Consider the following 21,154-nt stretch of genomic DNA (forward strand, 5'->3'; position numbering starts at 1 on the left):
GCAAGCAGGAGGATCTGAAGAAGTTATCTCTCTAACTCACAGGGAGGTCACTTGCGCTGTGCAAGTTAAACAAAGTTAAATGCAGTCCACACAGACTGCAAACAAATGCCTATTATGCATCACAGCCATGGGGGTGGTGGGGGGAAGGCAGTTTTAAACTTACCAAATGTTTTGATTTCTGTAATAAGTAGTCCTCAGATAACTGCTTGACCTGGGTGGTGAAGGGCTGGGGGTAACCTGGCTGGGCATTCAGAGTTCTTGATTTAGTAGAGAAGGTGGTTTGTTATCAGAATGTGTTTCCAACAGGTAAGCTGTCCTCTTGGGAAAAGGGTCTTCTGTTTGCAAGTGTGCATTTATGTGGAGAAGTTATCTGCCCACCTTGGCAGGGTCGATGGATGGATTTAATTTCTACTCCTGGGAGTACAACAGTGGTAAAATCAGCTGCAGGAGATAAAGGAAGTTTGCACATAGAGAAGTCCACCTTCAGGTCGAGTGCCATGCTTTTGCAGCTAATCTAGATGAGTTTCACTCTAAAAATACTCTTTAACTGTGTATCACGCTGCAGGCATTTCTTTGGAGAGCAAGTGTTTGTTTAGTCTTTGCTCCATTTTAGGTAAAGCAAAATCTTACGGTACTATTAGAAATTAGACTTTGCTTCTGATGCACTATCACCTTTGATGTGAATTATGCTCTGATTGTTTTAAAAGAAAACCTAGAGAAGAGTAAATTGTTCGACAGGAATGTTGTAGTCAGAGAGAATATTTAGATTATATCTCAATGACCTGCAACGAACTAGGATGCGGTCTGATTTGGAAGTACTCATGAACTAAGGCCCATCTAACAGTAAAGAGTTCTCTTTACTTTTACCCTCTTAGAAATGAGAGAATACATTTCAAATATTCTTTTAGTCTCTTCTTCCATTCCCTGGAACCTGGAATAGATAGCAATGGCATTTGTCATTTGTCCTTTGACATTGTTTCTAATTCTGTTTTGTTCATAGTGTTAGTTAATGCATAGTAAATATAATGATGGATGGCTATCACCACCTAGTGGTCATATTATGATTTTAATTTCTAAACTGCATTCCCAGAACTCCATCAAGGCCAACTCAGGAGTACTAATTATTCTCTGTGAATAAAGTTCCTGTAGCTTTGAATTTATTTTAAAAAAAAAAAAGTCCTATGAATTGTTTGCTCTTGTAAACTTACAAGTTACTTATAAAAATAAGGTTATTTTTCAAATTCAGTGTGAAGATAATTTTCGTTTGTCATATCTGTAATAAAACCCAAGCAACTAAGGGAACTTTTAGGACCAATCTTCCTACACTTTATACACAATATACACTTCCTTTACTTTATACACAATAATAAGATCCAGTAGAAAGTTTTCTTTGCATAGTTTCCTTGTCTGGTGAACCTACAAGACTTTTATGGGTTTTGTTTGGGGTTTTTTTAAATGGTGAATTAAATTAGCAGCATTTGGGAGTAAGGAAGATAGGTGGAGGAATAGTAACTAAATTATCCAATGGGGGTGGGGGGAATTCAAATAACAGCTTGAAGCTTTTCAGATTCTCTTAGCCATAAAAATGTATTCCACCTTAGAAGGACTTCACTGGGCAAGTGTCAAATTATTTTTCTCAATGGAATTGTGTGTGATGGACTGTGTACATATGCTTGGCAAAACCAATAGGTCTGTAAAGTGAAAAATAACACCTGGGAGCTCCTTGCTCCTTGGAACCATCAAGGACAGGAAATCAGAAGCATAGCATTTGCCTCAGCTAAGATTTCGAGGGAAAGAAGGATGAATGGAAAAGTAAACACATGGAGGAAGTGGGAGGAGTGCTGTTTCATGGGGGAGGGGTAAACCTCACAATTAATGGCACTAAAGTGTATGAAATTATGAATTAAAAAATCCAGTTTATTTTGTAAACTTTTCACCCAAATCATGGGGGGAAAAATTAACCAAAAGAAATATGCTCAACAAAATCCATACTAGTTTTACCAGGCTAGTCTAGTCAATCCAAATTACAATGAATTTTGAAGAATAAGATGTCAATTGCAGTGAAACAGAAAAATCTGAGGGGGTATGTGTGAGTATGTGTGTTTGTAGATAGGTAGATAGATGGTTGGATCCATTGATGATGGATGGGATACTAAAAAGAAATAGAGAGATACTGTATCTATCACTTGCACACACACCTGTGAGAAAGAAAGAGATGGACATTTCAAACTTAAGACTCAAAACCTAAAGCAAAGTTTCTTTTTATTGAGCGTTTGTAAAAAGTTTGTATTTTTCTTCCTTTATGTTTTACTGTTTAGCAACCAGTAGAAGGGAAAAGAAACCCAGAATTTCTTGGTGTTATCTGAAACTTTAGGAGAACCAGTGTCCACTGATTGTTTCTTGGAACTAAGAGATAGTAAATTTTTGGTGGGAAACGTTTGAAATGGGTGAAATATGGCAAAGGTCTAATAGGTCTAGTTAGTTTCGCTGAGAGTGACTACTCTGAAAACTTCTTAGACTTAAAATAATACTAAAAAAAAAACAAACAGAAAGAAAAACTGTTACATCATTTGAAAATTCTCTGTAGACCATCTTCCAGGTTTTGGTGTTCATATTGGTATTATCTTTAAAATGTGCTTTAAAAATCTTTATATGATAAATACTATTTAAAAATGCTAACAGAGGGATATGGTTCCAGATCCGTCCTTGCTCTTCTGTCATTTTAACTATCTAGCTACCTGGCTATTTCTGCAAATATCCCTGTATAATATCAAGCAGGGATCAGCTGGAAGGTGACTGTCACAGCAATGATTGGAGGCCTTATTCCCTTTGTTTAAGTAAACAAATGCTAGCCCAAGCAGACTCTTTTAGTAAAGAAATGAAGGAGGGTGGGATGGTCAAAAAAGAAAAAAATTCCTGGTTTAATTTTTGGACAGTTTTGATAGAATTTTGTCTTAATTCTCTACAAGGAAAAACTCTGTTCTTTACTGTTTTGTTCTTGCTTGATGTTGAGTTCCCAGGGCTGGAGCATTGACTCACCTCCAGGCATGTTGTATTTCAAAGGCAAAAAGATGAACTGGTATCTCTGAATGACAGTTGGATCTTGAATTGCTATCTATCTAATCAGAGGTCTGTCTTGAAAGGATGTGGGTCCTTTCTGAATTTAGTAGATTGCTGATAACTTTGAAAAGCAGAGGCGTTTTTGTTTAGCATGCTGACTGAATCAAATTGTAGACTTGCTAAGAGCTGAGAAAGAGCTCTGTAGCATTCCTGCAAGACAGTAATCTCTTTTAAAAAAGGATAAGGTTCTCATCAAGTCAACTCTGACTCCTGACAACCCATGTTCTTTAGAACTGCGCTAATAGGGTTTGTAATGATTATTTTTATTTTTAATTTTTTTTTTTTTTTAGTAAAAGGTGAAAGATTTATTTGATCTGGAGAGAAACAAGAGTATTGTAATGGCTTAAAAAAAATTTTTTTTGCAAGTTGATTGCCAGGTATTTCTTATTAGGCACTTAAAGGTCAACCAGCATTTTCAAGCATGTTAACCATTTGCATTATCCAAGAATTTAAAATAATTTGTAGACCTGTGGAGACAAGGGTGCTCTGAGAGGTAGGAATGCTAACATGTACTGATTGTTGTTGTGTACTATAGAGTTGATACCCACTCATAGTTGACCCTCTATGGAGTTTTATGAGGCAGTTAATTGCATGGGAGAAGACTGTTCCTCTTTCTTCCACAGAGCACCTGGTGGATGTACAGGGGCCATGTTTATTGCAGACACTCTACTAGATCATTTTCTTTCACATTAATGTGAGGCATATATTTTTAAAAGTAGAGCAAAACACTTACTGTGAACAAAATAAGCATTTTAAAAATGTGATACATTTTGAGAAATAATACAAATGCACTGAGTTTTCCCACTAAGTATTAGGATTGATTTGTAATGAATTCTTGGGTTTGTGGAAACAGTTTAAATATAAAAGAACTATAGATTAAAGAGCTGTTGGACTTCAGCCAAGCCTTGTAAAATCATTTTATGGTTTTGACAATTGATTTGCTCACATTTAAATGACTGGAACAGTGCATCACCAGAGAACTCCCAGATATACAAACCGGGTCTAGAAGAGCCCATGGCACTAGAGACATTATCATCACTCTCAGATGGATCTTGGCTGAAAGCAAAGAACACCAGAGGAGTGTTTATCTGTTTACTATCCAGAGAATTATGCCTAACCTTGAGAAGAATGGGAATCTCAGAACACTTGATTGTGCTCATGTGAAACCTATACTTGGACCAGGAAGCAGTGCTCGGAACAGAGGAATCAAAATCAAGAAAGGAGAGTGCTGGGGATACTTCCTGTGTCCATATCTTTTCTATACTAAAGAGATCATTTGGGAGAATAGAACTTGGAAGGAAGAATGTGGCATTGGGATTGGAGGAAGATTCATCAACAACCTGTGATATGCAGATGACACAACTTTGTGGGCTGAAACGATAAAGAATCTGAAGTGTTTGTTACAGAAGGTCAAAGACTGTAGTCTTTCTTCAATATAGATTAAAGCTTAACATCAAGAAGACAAAGATTCTCACCACTAGGTCAGTTTGCAGCACCTTGATAGATAAAGAAGAGATTGAGATTGTTAACAATTTCAGCTTGCCCAGATCCATAACCAACAAACACTCTTGGCATTAGCAGTCAGGAAATCAAAAGAGGAATTGCATTGGGAAAAACTACTGTCAGGGACCTCTCCAGAGTGCTAAAGAGCATCGATCAATGTCAGTCTAGAGACTGAGGTGTACTTGATGCAGGCCATGGTCTTTGTAAGTACTTCCTATGGATCACAGAGCTAGATAATGACTAGGCATAACTGAAGAGTAGATGCTTTTGAATTGTGTTGCTGGAGAAGAGAGTCTTGAACATTCCGCTGACTGCTAAGAGAATAAACAGGTCTGTCCTGGAGAGAGTGAAACCAGGCTGCTCTTTGGAAGCAAAGATTTTGAAGCTTGTTCTCATACACTTTGAGAATGTTGTCAGGAGGGACTGGTACTTGGAGAAGAAATCATGCTTAGAAGGATAGAGGGACAGTGCCGGAGAGGAACACCCCAGATAAAATGGATTGATACAGTAACTGGGATAATGGGAGAGACATGTCAGAAAGAGTGAGACTGGCTCAGGATAGTGCAGGGTTCAGACCTGTTGAACAAAGAAAGGGTCACAGGTGACTCAATGGCACAAGAAGTGGGAGAGAAGGGAAGAAAAAAACAATACCTAAAATTTGATTGAATCTAATGTAATTGAAAATGATTGTCTTTCTCTTTTTCTTTTAACTTTTTAAAATACAGAGAGCTAGTAATTTATTTGGAACTGTGAAAATGATATAGCTTTATCATATAATGTATTCAATCAGAAGCTTCATGGTAAGTGAAAATAGTTCTTACTTTATAAAATATTACTTAGTTTGTAGCTAAGATCAGAAAATTTTACTTCTCTATGGGCTTTTCTCTATATCATGTATTTTAGAGCCTATGTCATCATTTTCTTTGCAATCAGAAAGGAATGAAAATGCAAGGCATATTTTAAGGTGCTCTTTTCAAGGACAGAAAGGATCTAATTTTTTAAACTGAGTAAAGCGGCATGTGTTTGGGACTTGTGGTGGGGACCTGAGTACCCGAGACATAAACAAACTTGTAGAACATAACGTTAAAATGGATTATCCCTTAGCCATATTAGTCTTAAGCAAAACCTCTTATTTGCACATGTAGTCCAAGAAATGGATTAATCTAGGGTAGATCTTCTTGGATGTTTGTTCATAATTCTCCACTTATTCTAAGAATTTATATTACATAATGATGAAGAATATTAAATATACCATGGGCTTCCAAATGGAAAAACAATCAATCTTGGAAGAAGTATATCCTGAATGATCCTTTGAAGCAAGGATGTTTAGACTTCATCTTATATACTTTAGACATGTTATCAAGAGGGGCCAGCCTCTGGAGACAGCATGCTTAGGTAAAGTAGACTGACTCACTTTGACTGAGTTGGAACTAGCTCATAGCTGGTCCCCCAAAGGCCATCAATTCCGTGAGAAGGGGTTACCAATCTTTCTCTTGCATTGCAGCTGGTGGATTCAAACTACGTGCCTTAAGGTTGGGAGCACAACTCTGTACCACTAGACCACCAGACCTCCCTTTAGAAAAGTAGTGGATCAGCAAAAAAAAAGGGAAGACCTTCAGTGTGATGGATTGACACAGTGACTGTCTCCAACATAGCAATGATTGTGAGAATGGTCCAAAACTGGGCCAGGGTTTGTTCTGTTGTAAAGGGATCACTATGACTCAGAAATGACTCAGCAGCACCTAACAACAACATCAGCTGTCTGTGTGAGACACTGCCAGTGCAACAGGGCAACGGCCTCGTTCTCATTACCCAGAACTGATTTCCAGAAGAGGACTTCCTTGATATTTCATTTTAATGGAGAAATACATGCATAATTCTAAAGTTAAAGATTTTTTCTTTTTTACTATTTCTCTTCAGTGTTAAATAAGGGTCCAAAGAATTCTGGGGGAAACAAAGAAAGCTGTTGAGAAAACTGGAGTTTCCTTTGCTAAGTCAGTTGGGCAATAACATGGCTCAAAATCAGAGCCGCCCAGCCAAAGTAAATCTGCACAATGGAGTGATCAGATATGAGGTAATAGTGTGACATGCCTGTGGGTATCAGACATTCTTGTAAAAACCACAGAGCTAAAAATTTGGTCCTGCACCATTAAGCCACAGCTCTGCCAAGCAGCAACACAGAACACACGTTTTAAATCATCACAGCAAGTCAAATGCAATTCCCACAAAAGACAATTAAACCTTTTACAGAGGCCTGAGTCTGGATAGCTTAAGCTGAGAGAGTCACTTTGGTGGCATGGAATCCAAGTCACAGCTCAGTGTGAAAATGAGATGGTTGGTGTTCGAAGTGGGAGGAAATATCAGCTGCAAAATATGTGGTGGTCACTTTAGGTTATAACGAAGTGATGTTTCTTGAGGCCAGGCTCAGAGGGGCCCTCTCTTATCACTGCATTGCCCCTTTTGTAGGGTTTCTTTTTACTGGTTATAAAATAAGAATTCTTGTGGATGTTTGAAATTTAATATCTATGAACAAATGTACAGAAGAATCAAATATTAACTCTTTGTTTTGCTGCTAATGCATAGCATTCAGAAATAAGGGTTATTTTTTTTGTTTTTCACACACACACACACACACACACACACACACACACACACAGAACTTTATCTAAGAGTACACTTAAAATTTGGATCACTATAATTTTAAGTATCTTGCATTTTAATTTTCAGAATCTTGCATTTTAATTTTCAGAATCTTGCATTTTAATTTTAATCCCTCTTTTGAATATTTTCTGACTTTTTGTGTATTCTTCAAAGACAAAACATTTAATGGTTATGTTATATTGTATTTATATGGATTTCTCCATCATTTTTTTAGCCTATGTTCATCTAATCCATGGCCCTAAGGTCTGTCTTTAATTGTTTTTGGTGAAACATTCTTCTAGGTCGTATAGCCCTGGTGTGTCCACTTGCCATACAGAGATAACTTGTGGTCGCTGTGAAGCTGAACACTGTGACACTCACATGTCAAATGCAATAAAAGTTACCCATGATGGACAGTGTTTGGTGATGCTCCCCTGTTAAAACAAGCTTGGAAGCAGGCGTGCCATCCACTTCCATAAATAGCCTGCCTCCGGAAACCCTATGAACCTGGAGAAAGGATGAAGGTCATGCAAGTGTCAAGGACTTTCGTTCATAGGGTCGCTATGAGTCGCCTACGACTCAACGGCACTTAACAACAACATGTTCATCTTATTAAGGTTTCCAATTACTTCTACAACAAATACTGCCTTATCAAATGCACTCTGAATGCTTTTGAGGATAGAGTTTGAGGAGCTGTAGAATTGCTGGACACTAAGTGCTCTTTAAGGATGTGGACATAGGCATTGCCAACTCTTTTCCAAAACGACAGTGCACAGTGGGCCTTCGAACATCACAGGTTTGAACTTCACATGCCTGATTACTTGCAGATTCCCCACCACCGGTTGCTATTGAAGTAGTTCAAATGTTGCCGTTATCCAGCTAGCCTGTGGTGCTAGCCATCGTGTGTCAAGATGAGTGGCAACACTTGTGCTACACTAGCAACAGGAAAAACCGTTCATGTGAGTCTGAGAAGTTCCACCCCATTCTGCTCAGTGCCAGTCTGCCCTGTCATTTCAGGGCAGACCATACCATTTTTTATTGTGAGCCTGGGTGGGTGGGGATGTGTGCCAGACCTTTGGAGGCTCATTGCTTTTAATTATTTCAAACTATTTCTTAAGCCACACCTGGTATTGGTCAGATAGGGTTCCTGTAACTGAGACGACAACAGTAAACAAAATAAAGACCCTTGTGCCCACAAAGCTTCTGTTATGTTAGGGTGGAAAATTAGATACAGAAATAAATTATAGGAGACGGATGTGAAGTGTAAATGAAGACAAATGAAGCAAGAGAAGGAGAGGGGCAGTGTGGTGAACAGCGAGGAGGTGGGAGTCATTTCAAATGTGTTTGCATGCACTATTGAAGGTTGAGAAATCTTCTACCTTTAAGGATATTTTACTGGCTTGCTAAAGGAGGTTAGTTACAGCCTGAAAAATATTTTGCTCTAAAATCCAAATTAAGTGTTTAAAAAAACTGCAAATTTTTGCCCATAGAAGGTAGTAAATTTAAATTTTGTTGGTTTTAATGAATTTCTCTTCTTTTGGACTTTTAAAAATTTCTTTCTGCTTTTAATTTGTCTGTCAAAGGCAACTTTGTTGGAAGTCAGGAGCCAGCTGAGTGTGACTAGGACCTCATTTGATTTGTTGACTCATTTTCTTGTCTGTTATCTGTTAAAAAAGAGTAGTTAGAAGAAAACGTTTTTGCTGGAGTCTTCAAGATGACAACGGAGAGGAAATAAGAAAAGGAAAGGAAAATAGAGCAAGAATTAGAAACATATTTGGAACAAATGCCAGCTCTTGGCAGCAGGGGGACCTGGCAGGAAGGGGCTGGTGGGGAGTCAGCTGTCTGACAACACACTGGTGCCATCCAGAGTCAGACTGAAGTCCTGCTCTTGTCTGGATTGCTTTTTCCACCACAGGCAGAGAGACACTCTTAGACCTCAGTTTTGGAAAAGAAAGCAGATTTCTTAAGCTCCTCTTGGCTTTTCGCAGTTTTATCACCCTATAAAGCTTCTTTTTACATAGGAATTTCTTATATCTTAGTTTTGGCGTGATTGAGGAGAACATAAAAGTAAACTGCAGCAAGGAAACTGAAGGAAAAAAGAAAAGATTCATTAAGCTCCAACTTGAAGTTTACCATTTTTAGGTTGTTTTAACAAATTATTATGTTAATGATATCATTGATCCCTATTTTTATTATATTTAATTTTTTAAAAAAACAACTCTTTTTCCCACAAAGACCAAAAAAAAATGGGTCAATGTCTAGTGTATGTATAATGTAGGCTTAGAAACTGTAATATTTTAGGTATTAATAGTAAGCTTTTTTTTATTCTTTGAATGTTGTTGTTGTTGTTATGTTCCGTTGAGTCACCTGCAACTCATAGCAACCCTATGTACAACACCTCTGAACCCTCCTCTACGCTGAGTCAACCTCATCGTCTCTGACTCATCTACCCCCATTACTCCAGTCACTGAGTCAATCCATCTCATTCAGGATTTTCCCCTCCCATGCTGTCCCTCCACCCTCCCAAGCATGACAGCCCTTTCCAAAGGCTGTTCTCTCCTTGCAACATGCCCAAGTATGTCAGACGAAGCCTCAGAATCCTTGCCTCCAAGGAGTGACCTGGTTTCACCCTCTCCAGTACGAAACTGTTTGTCCTCTTAACACGGTATACTCAATACTCTTCTCTATCACCACATCTCAAAGGCATCAATTCTCCTTCTCTCCTCCCTAGTCATCATAGCACATAATTGCAAATACCATGGCCTCCGCACCTTGGTCTCCAGACTGATATCGTTGCTCCTCAGTACTCTGGAGATGTCCCTGACAGCAGACTTTCCTAATGCAATTCATCTTTTGATTTTCTGGAAACTGGCAAAATCCTCAAATTCATGGCCCTAAGATATTTTATTTGAGATAAAATCATAGAAGAATCATGTTTATGTATGGATTAAGATAATGATTCTTCTCTGACTTTATCCTAAATAAAATATCTTAGCTAACTATTTTAAACCACAAACTTATTAACTTTTAGCTGATTTTTGAGTAAAAGTTTTCTTAATTTAACAATTTTTACATATTATGTTGTTGTATTTTTGGTTTTTGTATGTTTGGTTTTTTGCATGGATTACAATCCACACAAAACAACCATATTCTTCCTATACCCTTACTTGTGCCCTCTCTTCACTTGCTCTTTTTTTTTTAAACTATCCTTCCTGCCATCTTGTGTTATATTCTTGGACAAATGCTGCTATTTTGGTCTTGTATGATGGATTATTTTAAGGAATTTGTACCTCGCTGGTATTGGTCACTGACTGTATAGGCCTGTCTGTTGTTTGAAAGTTGAGCCATAGCGGTGAGTTGAATTTCAGAGTCACCTGGAGGGTGACTTGTGTGCTGTTGCATCGAAACTGACCCATAACTTAGCTATCTGCAGGTTTTTAGAGGCAGTTAATTACAGGGAAGGAGATTGCCTATCCTTTTCCCTAGGAGCAGCTGGTGGCCTTGGACTACACTTTTTTGGAATTCCAGCACAGGGTCTTACCACTCGACCACCAGATAAGTGCCATGGGTTTGAGGATTTTGCCAGTTTGTATCTGAACAGTTGGGGAAAGTAGACTCAGTGACAGAAAGGCTTTCCACAAGATAGATTGGCATAATGACTGTAACAGTGAGCATGCTGGCATTTATAAGGATGGCATAAGATAGGGCAAGGTTCTGATCTGTTTGTGGGGTGAGTCATAGTAGACTTGATGGCAATAACAGCATCATCAGACCAAGAAACCAAGTTTGGTTTTAGTTTTATTTTGCAGTGGGTTTTTTTGTGAGTGTCTTTGGTTTGGTTTCACGTTTTTCTCCCACAGCCACAAACTTAATTATATTATTACATTACACAAGATAAAGAAAGTTACTCTATAGTAATAAAGATAAGAGAAGGAGGAATAAAAATTTTAGTGCACTATAATCACAACCATATAAAATTATAGGCACATGTAAAAGGTAGGAGAAAACAAGGGTTTGGGATGGCGAGATTAGAGTCTTCTTTAGTTCCACTTTCATTAATATTGCTATAATTAATAATGATAACATGACAACATTATTAAAGATTTACTATCTATTCATAAATCTACAATGTGTAGAAGGAGCCCTCTGGTACAGTAGTTAAGCATTCACTGCTAGCTAAGAGAGAGCTGGTTTGAACCCCCAGAACTCAAAGTAAACCTGTTACCAAGTCACTTCCAAGTCATAGAGACCCTAGAGTGGGGTTTCACCACTTTTATTTTTATTTTATATTGATTTTCAAACAGAATTGGTATACATTGTGTTTCATTCATGTACATTGTATTTAACACATTCTTTCATTCACATTGTGTTTCATATGCATTGTATTTGATAACATTAATCACCATAAATCTATACCTGCTATAGCCAATCTTTTCAGGTACCCATTGGATCTTTCCTAATTCCTTCACCCCTTCCCTCCACCCACCAAACTCTGTCATCCTAATGAATCTCTCCTAATTCCCCCTAACTACTCCCCACTGCCCTCCTCTTTCCCTTTTGGATTTTTATACACATTTTAGTAGTCATCCCTCTAATTGTATAATGGCAGTCTTATGCAGTATTTGTCCTTATGAGACAGAGTTAGTTCACTTGATACAATGTGCTGTATCTTTCTCCCACAGAGCAGCTAATGAGTACAAGCTTCCGATCTTTTATTTAGCAGCCAAGTGTTTGCCCACTGTACCACCTTACTTATTTTCCAATCCACATCCTCCTCTCCAAATTCTTCAGATATAAAAAATTGACAGGCGGGAAAACAAAAAGATATTTATTAAAGAGAGACTTTGAAAAAAATATCCAATACACTTTTTTTTCCTTTTTTTACACTCAGGATTGAAAATTTTCTTTCTCTTTCTTTACCACCACTAGGTGGTCCAACAAAAATTGTTGAGTCCATTCTTATACAAGTCTGATGTTATGCTGGTGTCACTCTTTAACATATGGTATCTTGTTGGTTGCCATTGAGTCAATTCCCACTTTGGAAGAGTCCATGGGGTTGTCGGTAGAACTGCTGCATTGGGTGCCTGGTGGCTGTGACCATTTGGCTACGCATCACCAGGCCTGTCCTCTGGTAGGTCTGAACTGCCACTCAAGTGCTTAACCATTTGCACCACCCAGGGACGCCAATGATTTGTTACTTTTTGGTTATAAAGTAGTTGTCTTCTCCTTTTCTTACAGCAATATGAGAACTGGAGGCCCAACCAACCAGACAGCTTCTTTTCCTCTGGTGAAGATTGTGTTGTCATTATCTGGCATGAGAACGGCCAGTGGAATGATGTTCCCTGCAATTACCATCTCACCTATACCTGCAAGAAAGGAACAGGTAACACTTGCTCCATTACTGTTCGATAACTGAAATTTTTCTGCATCTCAACTATCAAGAGAACAGAAAGAAAGATCTGTTCTCTGAGTCACAAACTGAATATATCATAGATATCATATCATGTTTTGGAATATCTCCCACTTGGAATACAATTGCACAGGTTGCTTTCAGTAACGTTTTTACCTTAGATTTCACCTGATGAGGTAACAAAACTCTATTTATATAACAAAACTTTATAGTAACACCTTCCAGGAAAACAGCCAACCTACTTATTATGATATAGAAAACTTTTATTATTTTAAAAATTACTTTTCCACATATAAAAATTGAGACAATATGGTAATCAGGCCTTTATTTTTATTTTACTTTTTTTTTAATTAAAAAAACTGAAATCCTTTGGTCATTCAGTGATTGGGAGTATTTGAACAGAGGACCACCATCCTCCCAGTATTTTTTGTTGACTTCCTGGATTCTACAGGCATGAGAAGTTTAAAATTATTCCTTTAGAAGCCTGCTGGATGACTGTAAATCATCCAACACAAAACCAAAAACAAACCAGCCCTGTATCGGTGGTTAAATACCCCCAAGACATAAATAATGAAACAAACATACCTTTAATATAAGATCCATCATGAGAAGAATTGCTTAGTTGATTTTAAACATGAAATTATAAAACCTGGTTTGTGTGTGAGGTGTGTGTTTCATTGCTCAGTGCGTGTGAATTTCTTAGATATGCTGTATGCATGTATTTGTCCTATGAACAAATAGAAGGTTCGTGGTATTTTTAACCTCTTTATCATTGGTAAAGATGTTACATTTGAATGGTATTTAGTCCTGAGTCATGACAATTTATTCATCTCAAATATCTCAAGGAACAAGTTCAATGTGTAGAATCTGCTTAATTTATCTTTAAACATAAAAATAAAAAGATATACTCTGAGCACTTTAAGAAACAATTAAAACACAAAAAATTAGAAATTCTCTTAGAAGAAATGCTAAGATACACAAAACCCTTGTCTTAGATAACAATCAGGTGCTATCAATGATCACTCTAGCTCTTATTTTTCTATTTAAATTAGAACTTATTTGAACGTACTCTATGAAAGACTTTCCTGACTACAAGCCTTGCTTTAGCAATGGGACATGTAAAAATAGCAAATTTAGTATTTGCTCTTTTCTCTGTTTCTAGTCTAAGATGTCTTTAACTGTTTATTTAATTTTCACACTTTCATTCTTCATTCTCCAAATAATCTCTGGATTAATATTTTCTATTCTGTGATACAGTATCTTCTATTCCTAAGATCCTCTCCTTCTTGTGGTTTCTTAACAGTAGCGTTGTTAACATCTTCAGGGTAATTCTTTGTTATGAGTGATGTTCTGTTACTCTCTAGACACTTTATCGGCCTCCCTGCTACCCCACCTGCTTCTCTTAGCACCCAGCCAATTGTGCCAATCAAAATGTCTCTAGACCTTGCCAAATGTCCCTTCTGGACAATAGGGGGCAGAATTGGTGGTGACTGAAAAATCTCCTCTTTATAGTAAAAAAAAAATAAAATTCATAAACACACAGCATAATAGTGTATTATGTTTATGGTTTTAAACATTTTGACTGCTAACCCATTAGCCACTCCATGGGAAAAAGATGATAATCTGCTTCCATAAAGGTTTGCAGCCTTGACACTCTGTGGGTAGTTCTGCTTTGTCTGAGAAAATCACTGTGACTTGGAATCAGCTCCATGAAACCAGGTTTGGTTTTGGGTTTCTGGTCTTCTGAAAAATTTTAGACAGGCCAAAATATTTTAGACCTGTTTAAACACAGCAAAAAACCTATCTTTTCTATTAAATACTAAATACCTATTTCCATTGAGTCAGTTCCCACTCATAGTAACCCTCCCTCGGGTTTCTGAGGCTGCAAAGCTTTATGGGAGAAGACCACCCTTCTTTCTACTGAGTGGATTCAAATGGCCAACCTTTCAGGTCATGGCCCAATTCATTATAAACTATGCCATGAGGGCTCCTTGTAAATATTAAATGCTTGTAAAAAAATTATAATATGAAGGGCATAATATTTTCAAAAAAGAACAGCTCCTTGGGTATTATCTGTGTGCTTTCTTCTATTCTCATCCATTTTTACTTCAGCTTCCATCAGGACAATGAATGCCATAATTCCTTTACTTATCCCTTTGCTTTTATCTATCTCTTTTTATATATCTTTATATATATATATCCTATATTTATCTATATCTTTCTAAATAAATTACTAAATTAATTTATATAAATAAATTTATATATCTATATCTATCTATAGCTCCCTGAATAAATTATTTGATGTTATATCATTTTTACCTCTTTTTAAGTGTAATCAAACTGTATGTATCATTTGTCTTGTTTTCTGTTGTCAGCATTATGTTTGTGAGATTTATCCATGTCAATGCATATGGCTGCATTTCTTCATATTTACTACTGCTTGTCAATTCTCCTGTAAGTGGAAATTGAGTTTTTCCAATATCTTTGCTAAGACAATGTTCCTACAATCTTTTTTAAATTTGTTCTTGATATACTTGTGTAAGTTTCTAGGAGTGAAGTTGGTATAATCACAGGATATACGTAACATCAAAGTTTCTAGAAAATGCTAAGTTGTTTCCAAAGTTGTTGTAATAACTTGCACTCCCACCAGCAATGTGAGAGAGACCCTATTGCCCCACATCTTCTGCAAAACTTGCTATTATCGGACTTTGAAATTTTTATCAGTCTGGTGGGTATAATTTACTATTTCTAATAACTGAATTTGTAGTTGTTAGATATTTTCCCCTAAATATCTTTTTTGTATGCTTTTAGATCATTCGTTCCTTTACAGAATTTTTGTTCATGTCATTTGCTTTTTAAATGAATTATTGTTTATCATTTTACTAGAGTCCCTGAGTGGTGCGAATGGGTAAGGATCTCAGCTGCTAACCAACAAGGTTGGAGATTCCAATCTACCCAGAGCACCTCAGAAGAAATGCCAGGCAGTCGACTTCCAAAAGTCAGCCTTTGAAAATGCTGTGGAGCACAGTCTGCTGTGAACACACGGGATCCCTATAAATCATAGCTAACTGGACAATACCTGGTTTTAAGTTTTGACTTTTTTTTCTCTTTTTGCTTATTCTAGGAATTCTTTATATATTCTCATTACTAATCCCTTGACACATATAGCCCTTGCAAATATCTTCTCTCACTTTGCAGTTTGTCTTATTTTTAACCCTTCCTGAAGTTATATGAGAGTACAACTATCCTGTCAAGTCTTCTCAGGTGTAATCTTGACAGAAACAGATTTCCAGATATTTCTCCTGTGGAAGCAATAGATGGCTATCAGTTACCAAGCTTTCCATCAGCATCCAAGTGCTTAACTATTGCACCAACAGGGGTCTTTTTCTTAATCCTCCCCCCTTGCTTTGTAATTTTTAACAAATTCTTATTTTTTGAGGTAGTTCAATTATCTTTTATAGTTTGTAGCGGCCCTATATCCAAGAGCTCTAAACGCCGTTCTATCCTGTGCCAACCTCGCCATCTTGAAGGCACTTATTGCCACCACTCCAGTCACAGAATCGATCCCTCTCAGCTTTATTTTTATTTTTGGAGATCTGGCTTAGACATAATGAACTGTGCTGCCAATGCAGGGTATGCAGTTCGAATTCACCATCAGCAGCTTTGCAAGGGAAAGATGGGCTTTCGATTTTCATGCAATTTACTGCCTCTGAAAACTAGCTGGAGAGTCAGTCATGGGTCGATTCTGACACTATGGTACACAACAATAACAACAGCAATAATACTATCCTTAGGGAGCCTGGGTAGTTTAGTAGTAAGGAATTATGCTACCAACCCAAAGATGCACAGTTTGAATTCACCAGCCGCTTAGCGGGAGAGTGATGGACTATCTCTTATGCCTCTGAAAACTCACTGGAACTATATGGGTTGCTTCCAACTCAGTGGTGCACAGCAACCACCCTATACTTACTTGTTGTTGTTGATTTCCATTGAGTGGCACACAGCTCATAGCGACCTTATGAACAAAAGGCCTGAAACCTTTCTACAACTATCACCATTTATGAAAGTTAATAGGAAGTGGATGCCATTCCTACTTCCAAACAAACAGGCTTGGAACTGTGAAATAACATCGGTAAAACAGATTCACAGAATAATATTCCTAGAAACACAATCACAAAGGCTTAAAGTCTGCATCTCCTCATTCAAAGCAAGAATACACATAAGGACCTAATGTACAATGGTTCTAATTTTACACAACTAAAACCCTGTATATTTCATACAAGTAATCAAAATATTGTTTATTAATTTCCAAATGTTTTATGGTTTAATTTTTCGTATTTATATATTTAAGTCATCTATGTTTGACTTTCTGTGTATTCTCTGATGATGGGAACTAATTATATTTTTGTTTTCTCAAATGATTATTTTTCAAGACTACTTTACCTGTCACTGCTTTGCCGTTTTGCTTCTGTCAAATGTCAAGCATACATTTATGTGTGAATTATTTCTAATCTATTTTCCTGTCTGTACTGACACTACAGTCACTAAATTGTGTTAACTTTGTGATATTTCTTTATACCAAAATAGTTTAAAAAGTTTTATATTGTAATAGATTTTAGTTTGCAAAGGAAATTGTTTTCCTCTGTAATTATAAAAACAACTACTAATTTGGTCACTATAACATAGAATTCATTAAAGTAAATGATCTCACTGATAATTTCTAACCACCCCGTACTGTTTTGGCTTCATCATATTGATACTATTATAACGCTAAGTAACCCTGGTAATGCAATGTGTTTCATGTTGCATTACTAAACATAATGCTGGCAGTTCAAATCTGCCAGCCACTATGTAGAAGAAAGATGGGCAGTTTGCTTCCCTAAAGATTTACACCCTTAATCCTGTGAAGGTTCACTTACATCAGAATGCATTAGATAGCAGTGAGTTTGGGATTTTTGTGTTGTTGTTTGTTTTCATATCAACCCTAGTGAATGAAGGCTTTTAATGCTACAATGAGAGAAGTGTGCCAAGTATCCAGATTGGGATTATCATTAAACCATATGTACAATGTAATTTAACAACGAGCCCTTACTATAGCAATCTCAGTTTACCTTGGTAAGTGAGTATAAAAATCAAACACCTGTATAATCAAACATCATGAAAATATTCCAAATTTCTCAGTTATAAGAACTTTTTCTTTTAGGCTATGTATATCTATGTGACAGTTTTTTTTTTTTTATGAGAATAGGCAATTCATTTTGTCTATTCTGTTATATATAATTTTATCCGTATATGTCTGTCAAGCAGAAGCAATGTAGAGAAACTATTGAAGATAAGCCTGAATTTTCCATTGCTAAAGAATGTGGCTATAAACAGCTTTTTGAAATGTGAATAAATTTAAATAATTATTTAATATTACAATGTCCACAGAAATATGTTCACACACAGATTTCTGGTAATCATTCTTCCTTTTAAAAGTCTTACCTTTAATGCATGGTATTAATGCATGTCTTTTAGCCTTAGAGTTTAAGGATTTTAAAGTGGATTATATTCAAGTTAAAATATGTTTATTAAAAAATAACCTTAAACCCCAATTATTTGATAACCCATTGCCCTCTAGTCAATTCCAGCTCATAGTGCCCTCCGTTAAGTTTCTGAGGCTTGTAAAGATTTATATCTTTACAAGAAGAGATTGCCTGCCTTTTCCCTGTGGAGCAACTGGTAGATTTAAACTACTGACCTTTTGGTTAGCAGACCAACATGGAATGCATTATGCCACCTTTGATCACTTAATAGAAGTTTAATTTTATAAGGTAACATTACATTTTATTCATCAGTTAAGTACATGAATGTTAAAAATTTTAGGTAAACACATATTCTGTTGAATCCATTTTTTCAGCATTTTGCATTTTAAACTAGCATGACTCTTCTTTAATATTTCTACTTATAAAAATTTCCATGATATTTAGAATTTTTCATTGTAAATTTATAAATCATTAAAGTTTGACCTTTCTTAGGAGTTGAAGTACAAATTTATAAGGGAAATAGGAAAGTGAAACAGAAATACTATGTCTTATTTTTGTCCTTATCTGTATCCAGAAAGCAGAGAAGAGCAAGTAAGCATAAATAAAATTGTTGTTGTTGTTGATTGCTTTCGAGTTGAGCATGACTCATAGCGACCCTATGAACAAAAGGCCTGAATCCCCTCTACAGCTATTTACATTTATCATAGTTCATAGAGTTTCCAGAGGCATGTTGTTTAGGAAGCAGTTTACACTTCTGCTTTCAAAAAATAAAATTAGAGGAGTGTTATTTGTATCTAAGAGGTATGTCCATATTTTGAAACTATCATCCTTTTTATATATTATAAGTGTTTTTTCCCAGGGAAATTATTGAAATATTCAAACATTGCAAATCCATTCTTGCCCTAAATGAAAAGGAATAATGAATACATTAGGATAGTGATTACTGACAATAGCACAGGACATATACTTTTATTTTAGATGATTCTTGAAAAAGTAGTACTGCAAAATAGATAGGTTGGTGTATGATTATTTATCCCTGTGGCCTTTACTAAAACAGACCTCAAGATGACACAATCTAGTATTCGAACAAGCGATAGAACCTCAACATTTAATTTTTTTCTCCTAAAAATAACAACCATTTCTTGATTTTAAATGATTGTCATTGATAAAGATGCTTTTATCAATATAGTACATCAGAGAAAATGAATGCTAATTAAAATATTTGGATTATGTAGAATTAACCAATTTGCTTTTCCTCAGTTGCTTGCGGCCAGCCCCCTGTTGTAGAAAATGCCAAGACCTTTGGAAAGATGAAACCTCGTTACGAAATCAACTCCCTGGTTAGATATCAATGCAAAGATGGTTTCATTCAGCGCCACCTTCCAACCATTCGATGCCTAGGAAATGGAAGATGGGCTATGCCTAAAATTACCTGCATGAACCGTAAGTGGTACTTTAGAAAGAATGGACAACCGTGCTATAACCACTACTAGAAACCCTCATTTTACGGCTGCGGTATTGATAGTTTAGGGTATGGAGCAAGTAATATTATTGTGTTTTCTTTCTTTCTTTCTTTCCTTCCATGTAGCATCTGCATACCAAAGGACTTATTCTAAGAAATACTTTAAAAATTCTTCATCAGCAAAGGACAATTCTATAAACTCCTCAAAACATGAGCACCGTTGGAGCCGGAGGTGGCAGGAATCAAGGCGCTGATCCCTAAAGTGGCGAACATGTGTTTTCATCATTTCAGCCAAAGTCCTAACTTCCTGTGCCTTTCCTATCACCTTGAGAAGTATTACAAGTTGTTTGGAGTTCTTGGATCACTGTCCAGTCGTTTGGGGTTGCCATGCCCCCCCAAACATTTCAAATGAAAGATTGGCATGCAACCAGAGAACCAGCAAAATGAAAGAAAGGGAGGGCAGAAAATAACCATTTCCAGCCTATCTAATTTCTTGAGTTTTCTATCTGCTTCCGGTGCAAACCATTTTATAATGTATACCAGCCTACTGTACTATTTAAAAAAAAAAGCGCTCAATTTCAGCACCAATGGCAATGTAAATAAGATGATTTAATGTTGATTTTAATCCTGTATATAAAATAAAAAGTCACACTGAGGTCAGGCATATTTAATTATGATTATGGGGCCCCTGAGGTCTTTAATCATTGGTTCGGCTGCTTTTATGTAGTTTGTTTAGGCTGGAAATCGTTTCACTTGCCCTTTTTACTTCAGCAAGACTGAGGACGCCTTTCCCTGGACAACTAACAAATATGCAGTCTTGTGGGCTACTGCACCCAGCTCAGCCAAAGGTGCAGGGAGCTTCCGTGCAGTGTGACTCATGGCTCCTGACGCAACTAGGCGCTGCAAGATGGAATTATTCTTTGCTGCATTCCTTTTTCTTCACTTACAAGAAAGGCTTGAATGGAGGACTTTTCTACAGCCAAGAGCTTTTTTGTTGTTTTTTTTTAGGGGTCAAAGTGCTAATTATTAACTCAACCAGGTCTCCTTTTTACTGGCTTTTACAACACTAACTTGCAAGGTTACAGATCAATGCATTTCAAATGGATATAGACCTAGGGTTCCGGAGGGTGGGGACTTGTTAAAACAACACATGCAAAGAAAGAAATTTTGTATATATAACCATTTTAATCTTTTATAAAGTTTTGAATGTTTATGTATGAATGCTGCAGCTGTGAAGCATACATAAATAAATGAAGTAAGCCATACTGATTTAATTTATTGGATGTTATTTTCTCCAAGACCTGAAAATTGACATAGTATGCTAGTTATTTTTCAGTGTTAGCCTTTCTATTTCCTCACATGCTTTGAAACCATATAATATAGGTATTTTGTCCCTCATTAACTAATGTGATGGGTAGAATGTGTCAAGTGTTTATTACAAAGAGAGTGGAAAAGTGTTTAGCTTTCAGCAAATGATGTTTGCCCCATCTAAGC

At 36.6% G+C, this 21,154-nt stretch overlaps 1 protein-coding gene across 4 annotated transcripts in view; it reads left to right on the forward strand.

Annotated features, from left to right (window-relative positions):
• Nucleotides 1–20,642, forward strand: part of VCAN (versican) — a 151,955-nt gene extending 131,313 nt beyond the window's left edge. For all 4 annotated transcript variants that reach the window (XM_006889871.1, XM_006889868.1, XM_006889870.1 and 1 more), the window contains 3 exons: nucleotides 12,502–12,646; nucleotides 19,459–19,641; nucleotides 19,787–20,642. In XM_006889871.1, the coding sequence (XP_006889933.1) occupies nucleotides 12,502–12,646; nucleotides 19,459–19,641; nucleotides 19,787–19,914 (456 nt within the window). In that variant the 3' untranslated portion in view covers nucleotides 19,915–20,642. The remainder of the gene's footprint in view (nucleotides 1–12,501; nucleotides 12,647–19,458; nucleotides 19,642–19,786) is intronic.
• The last annotated feature ends 512 nt before the right edge of the window (nucleotides 20,643–21,154 follow it).

This window comes from Elephantulus edwardii, unplaced genomic scaffold, assembly GCF_000299155.1.
Source record: "Elephantulus edwardii isolate Elephantulus edwardi_28Jun2011 unplaced genomic scaffold, EleEdw1.0 scaffold00082, whole genome shotgun sequence".
Lineage (NCBI taxonomy): Eukaryota > Metazoa > Chordata > Mammalia > Macroscelidea > Macroscelididae > Elephantulus > Elephantulus edwardii.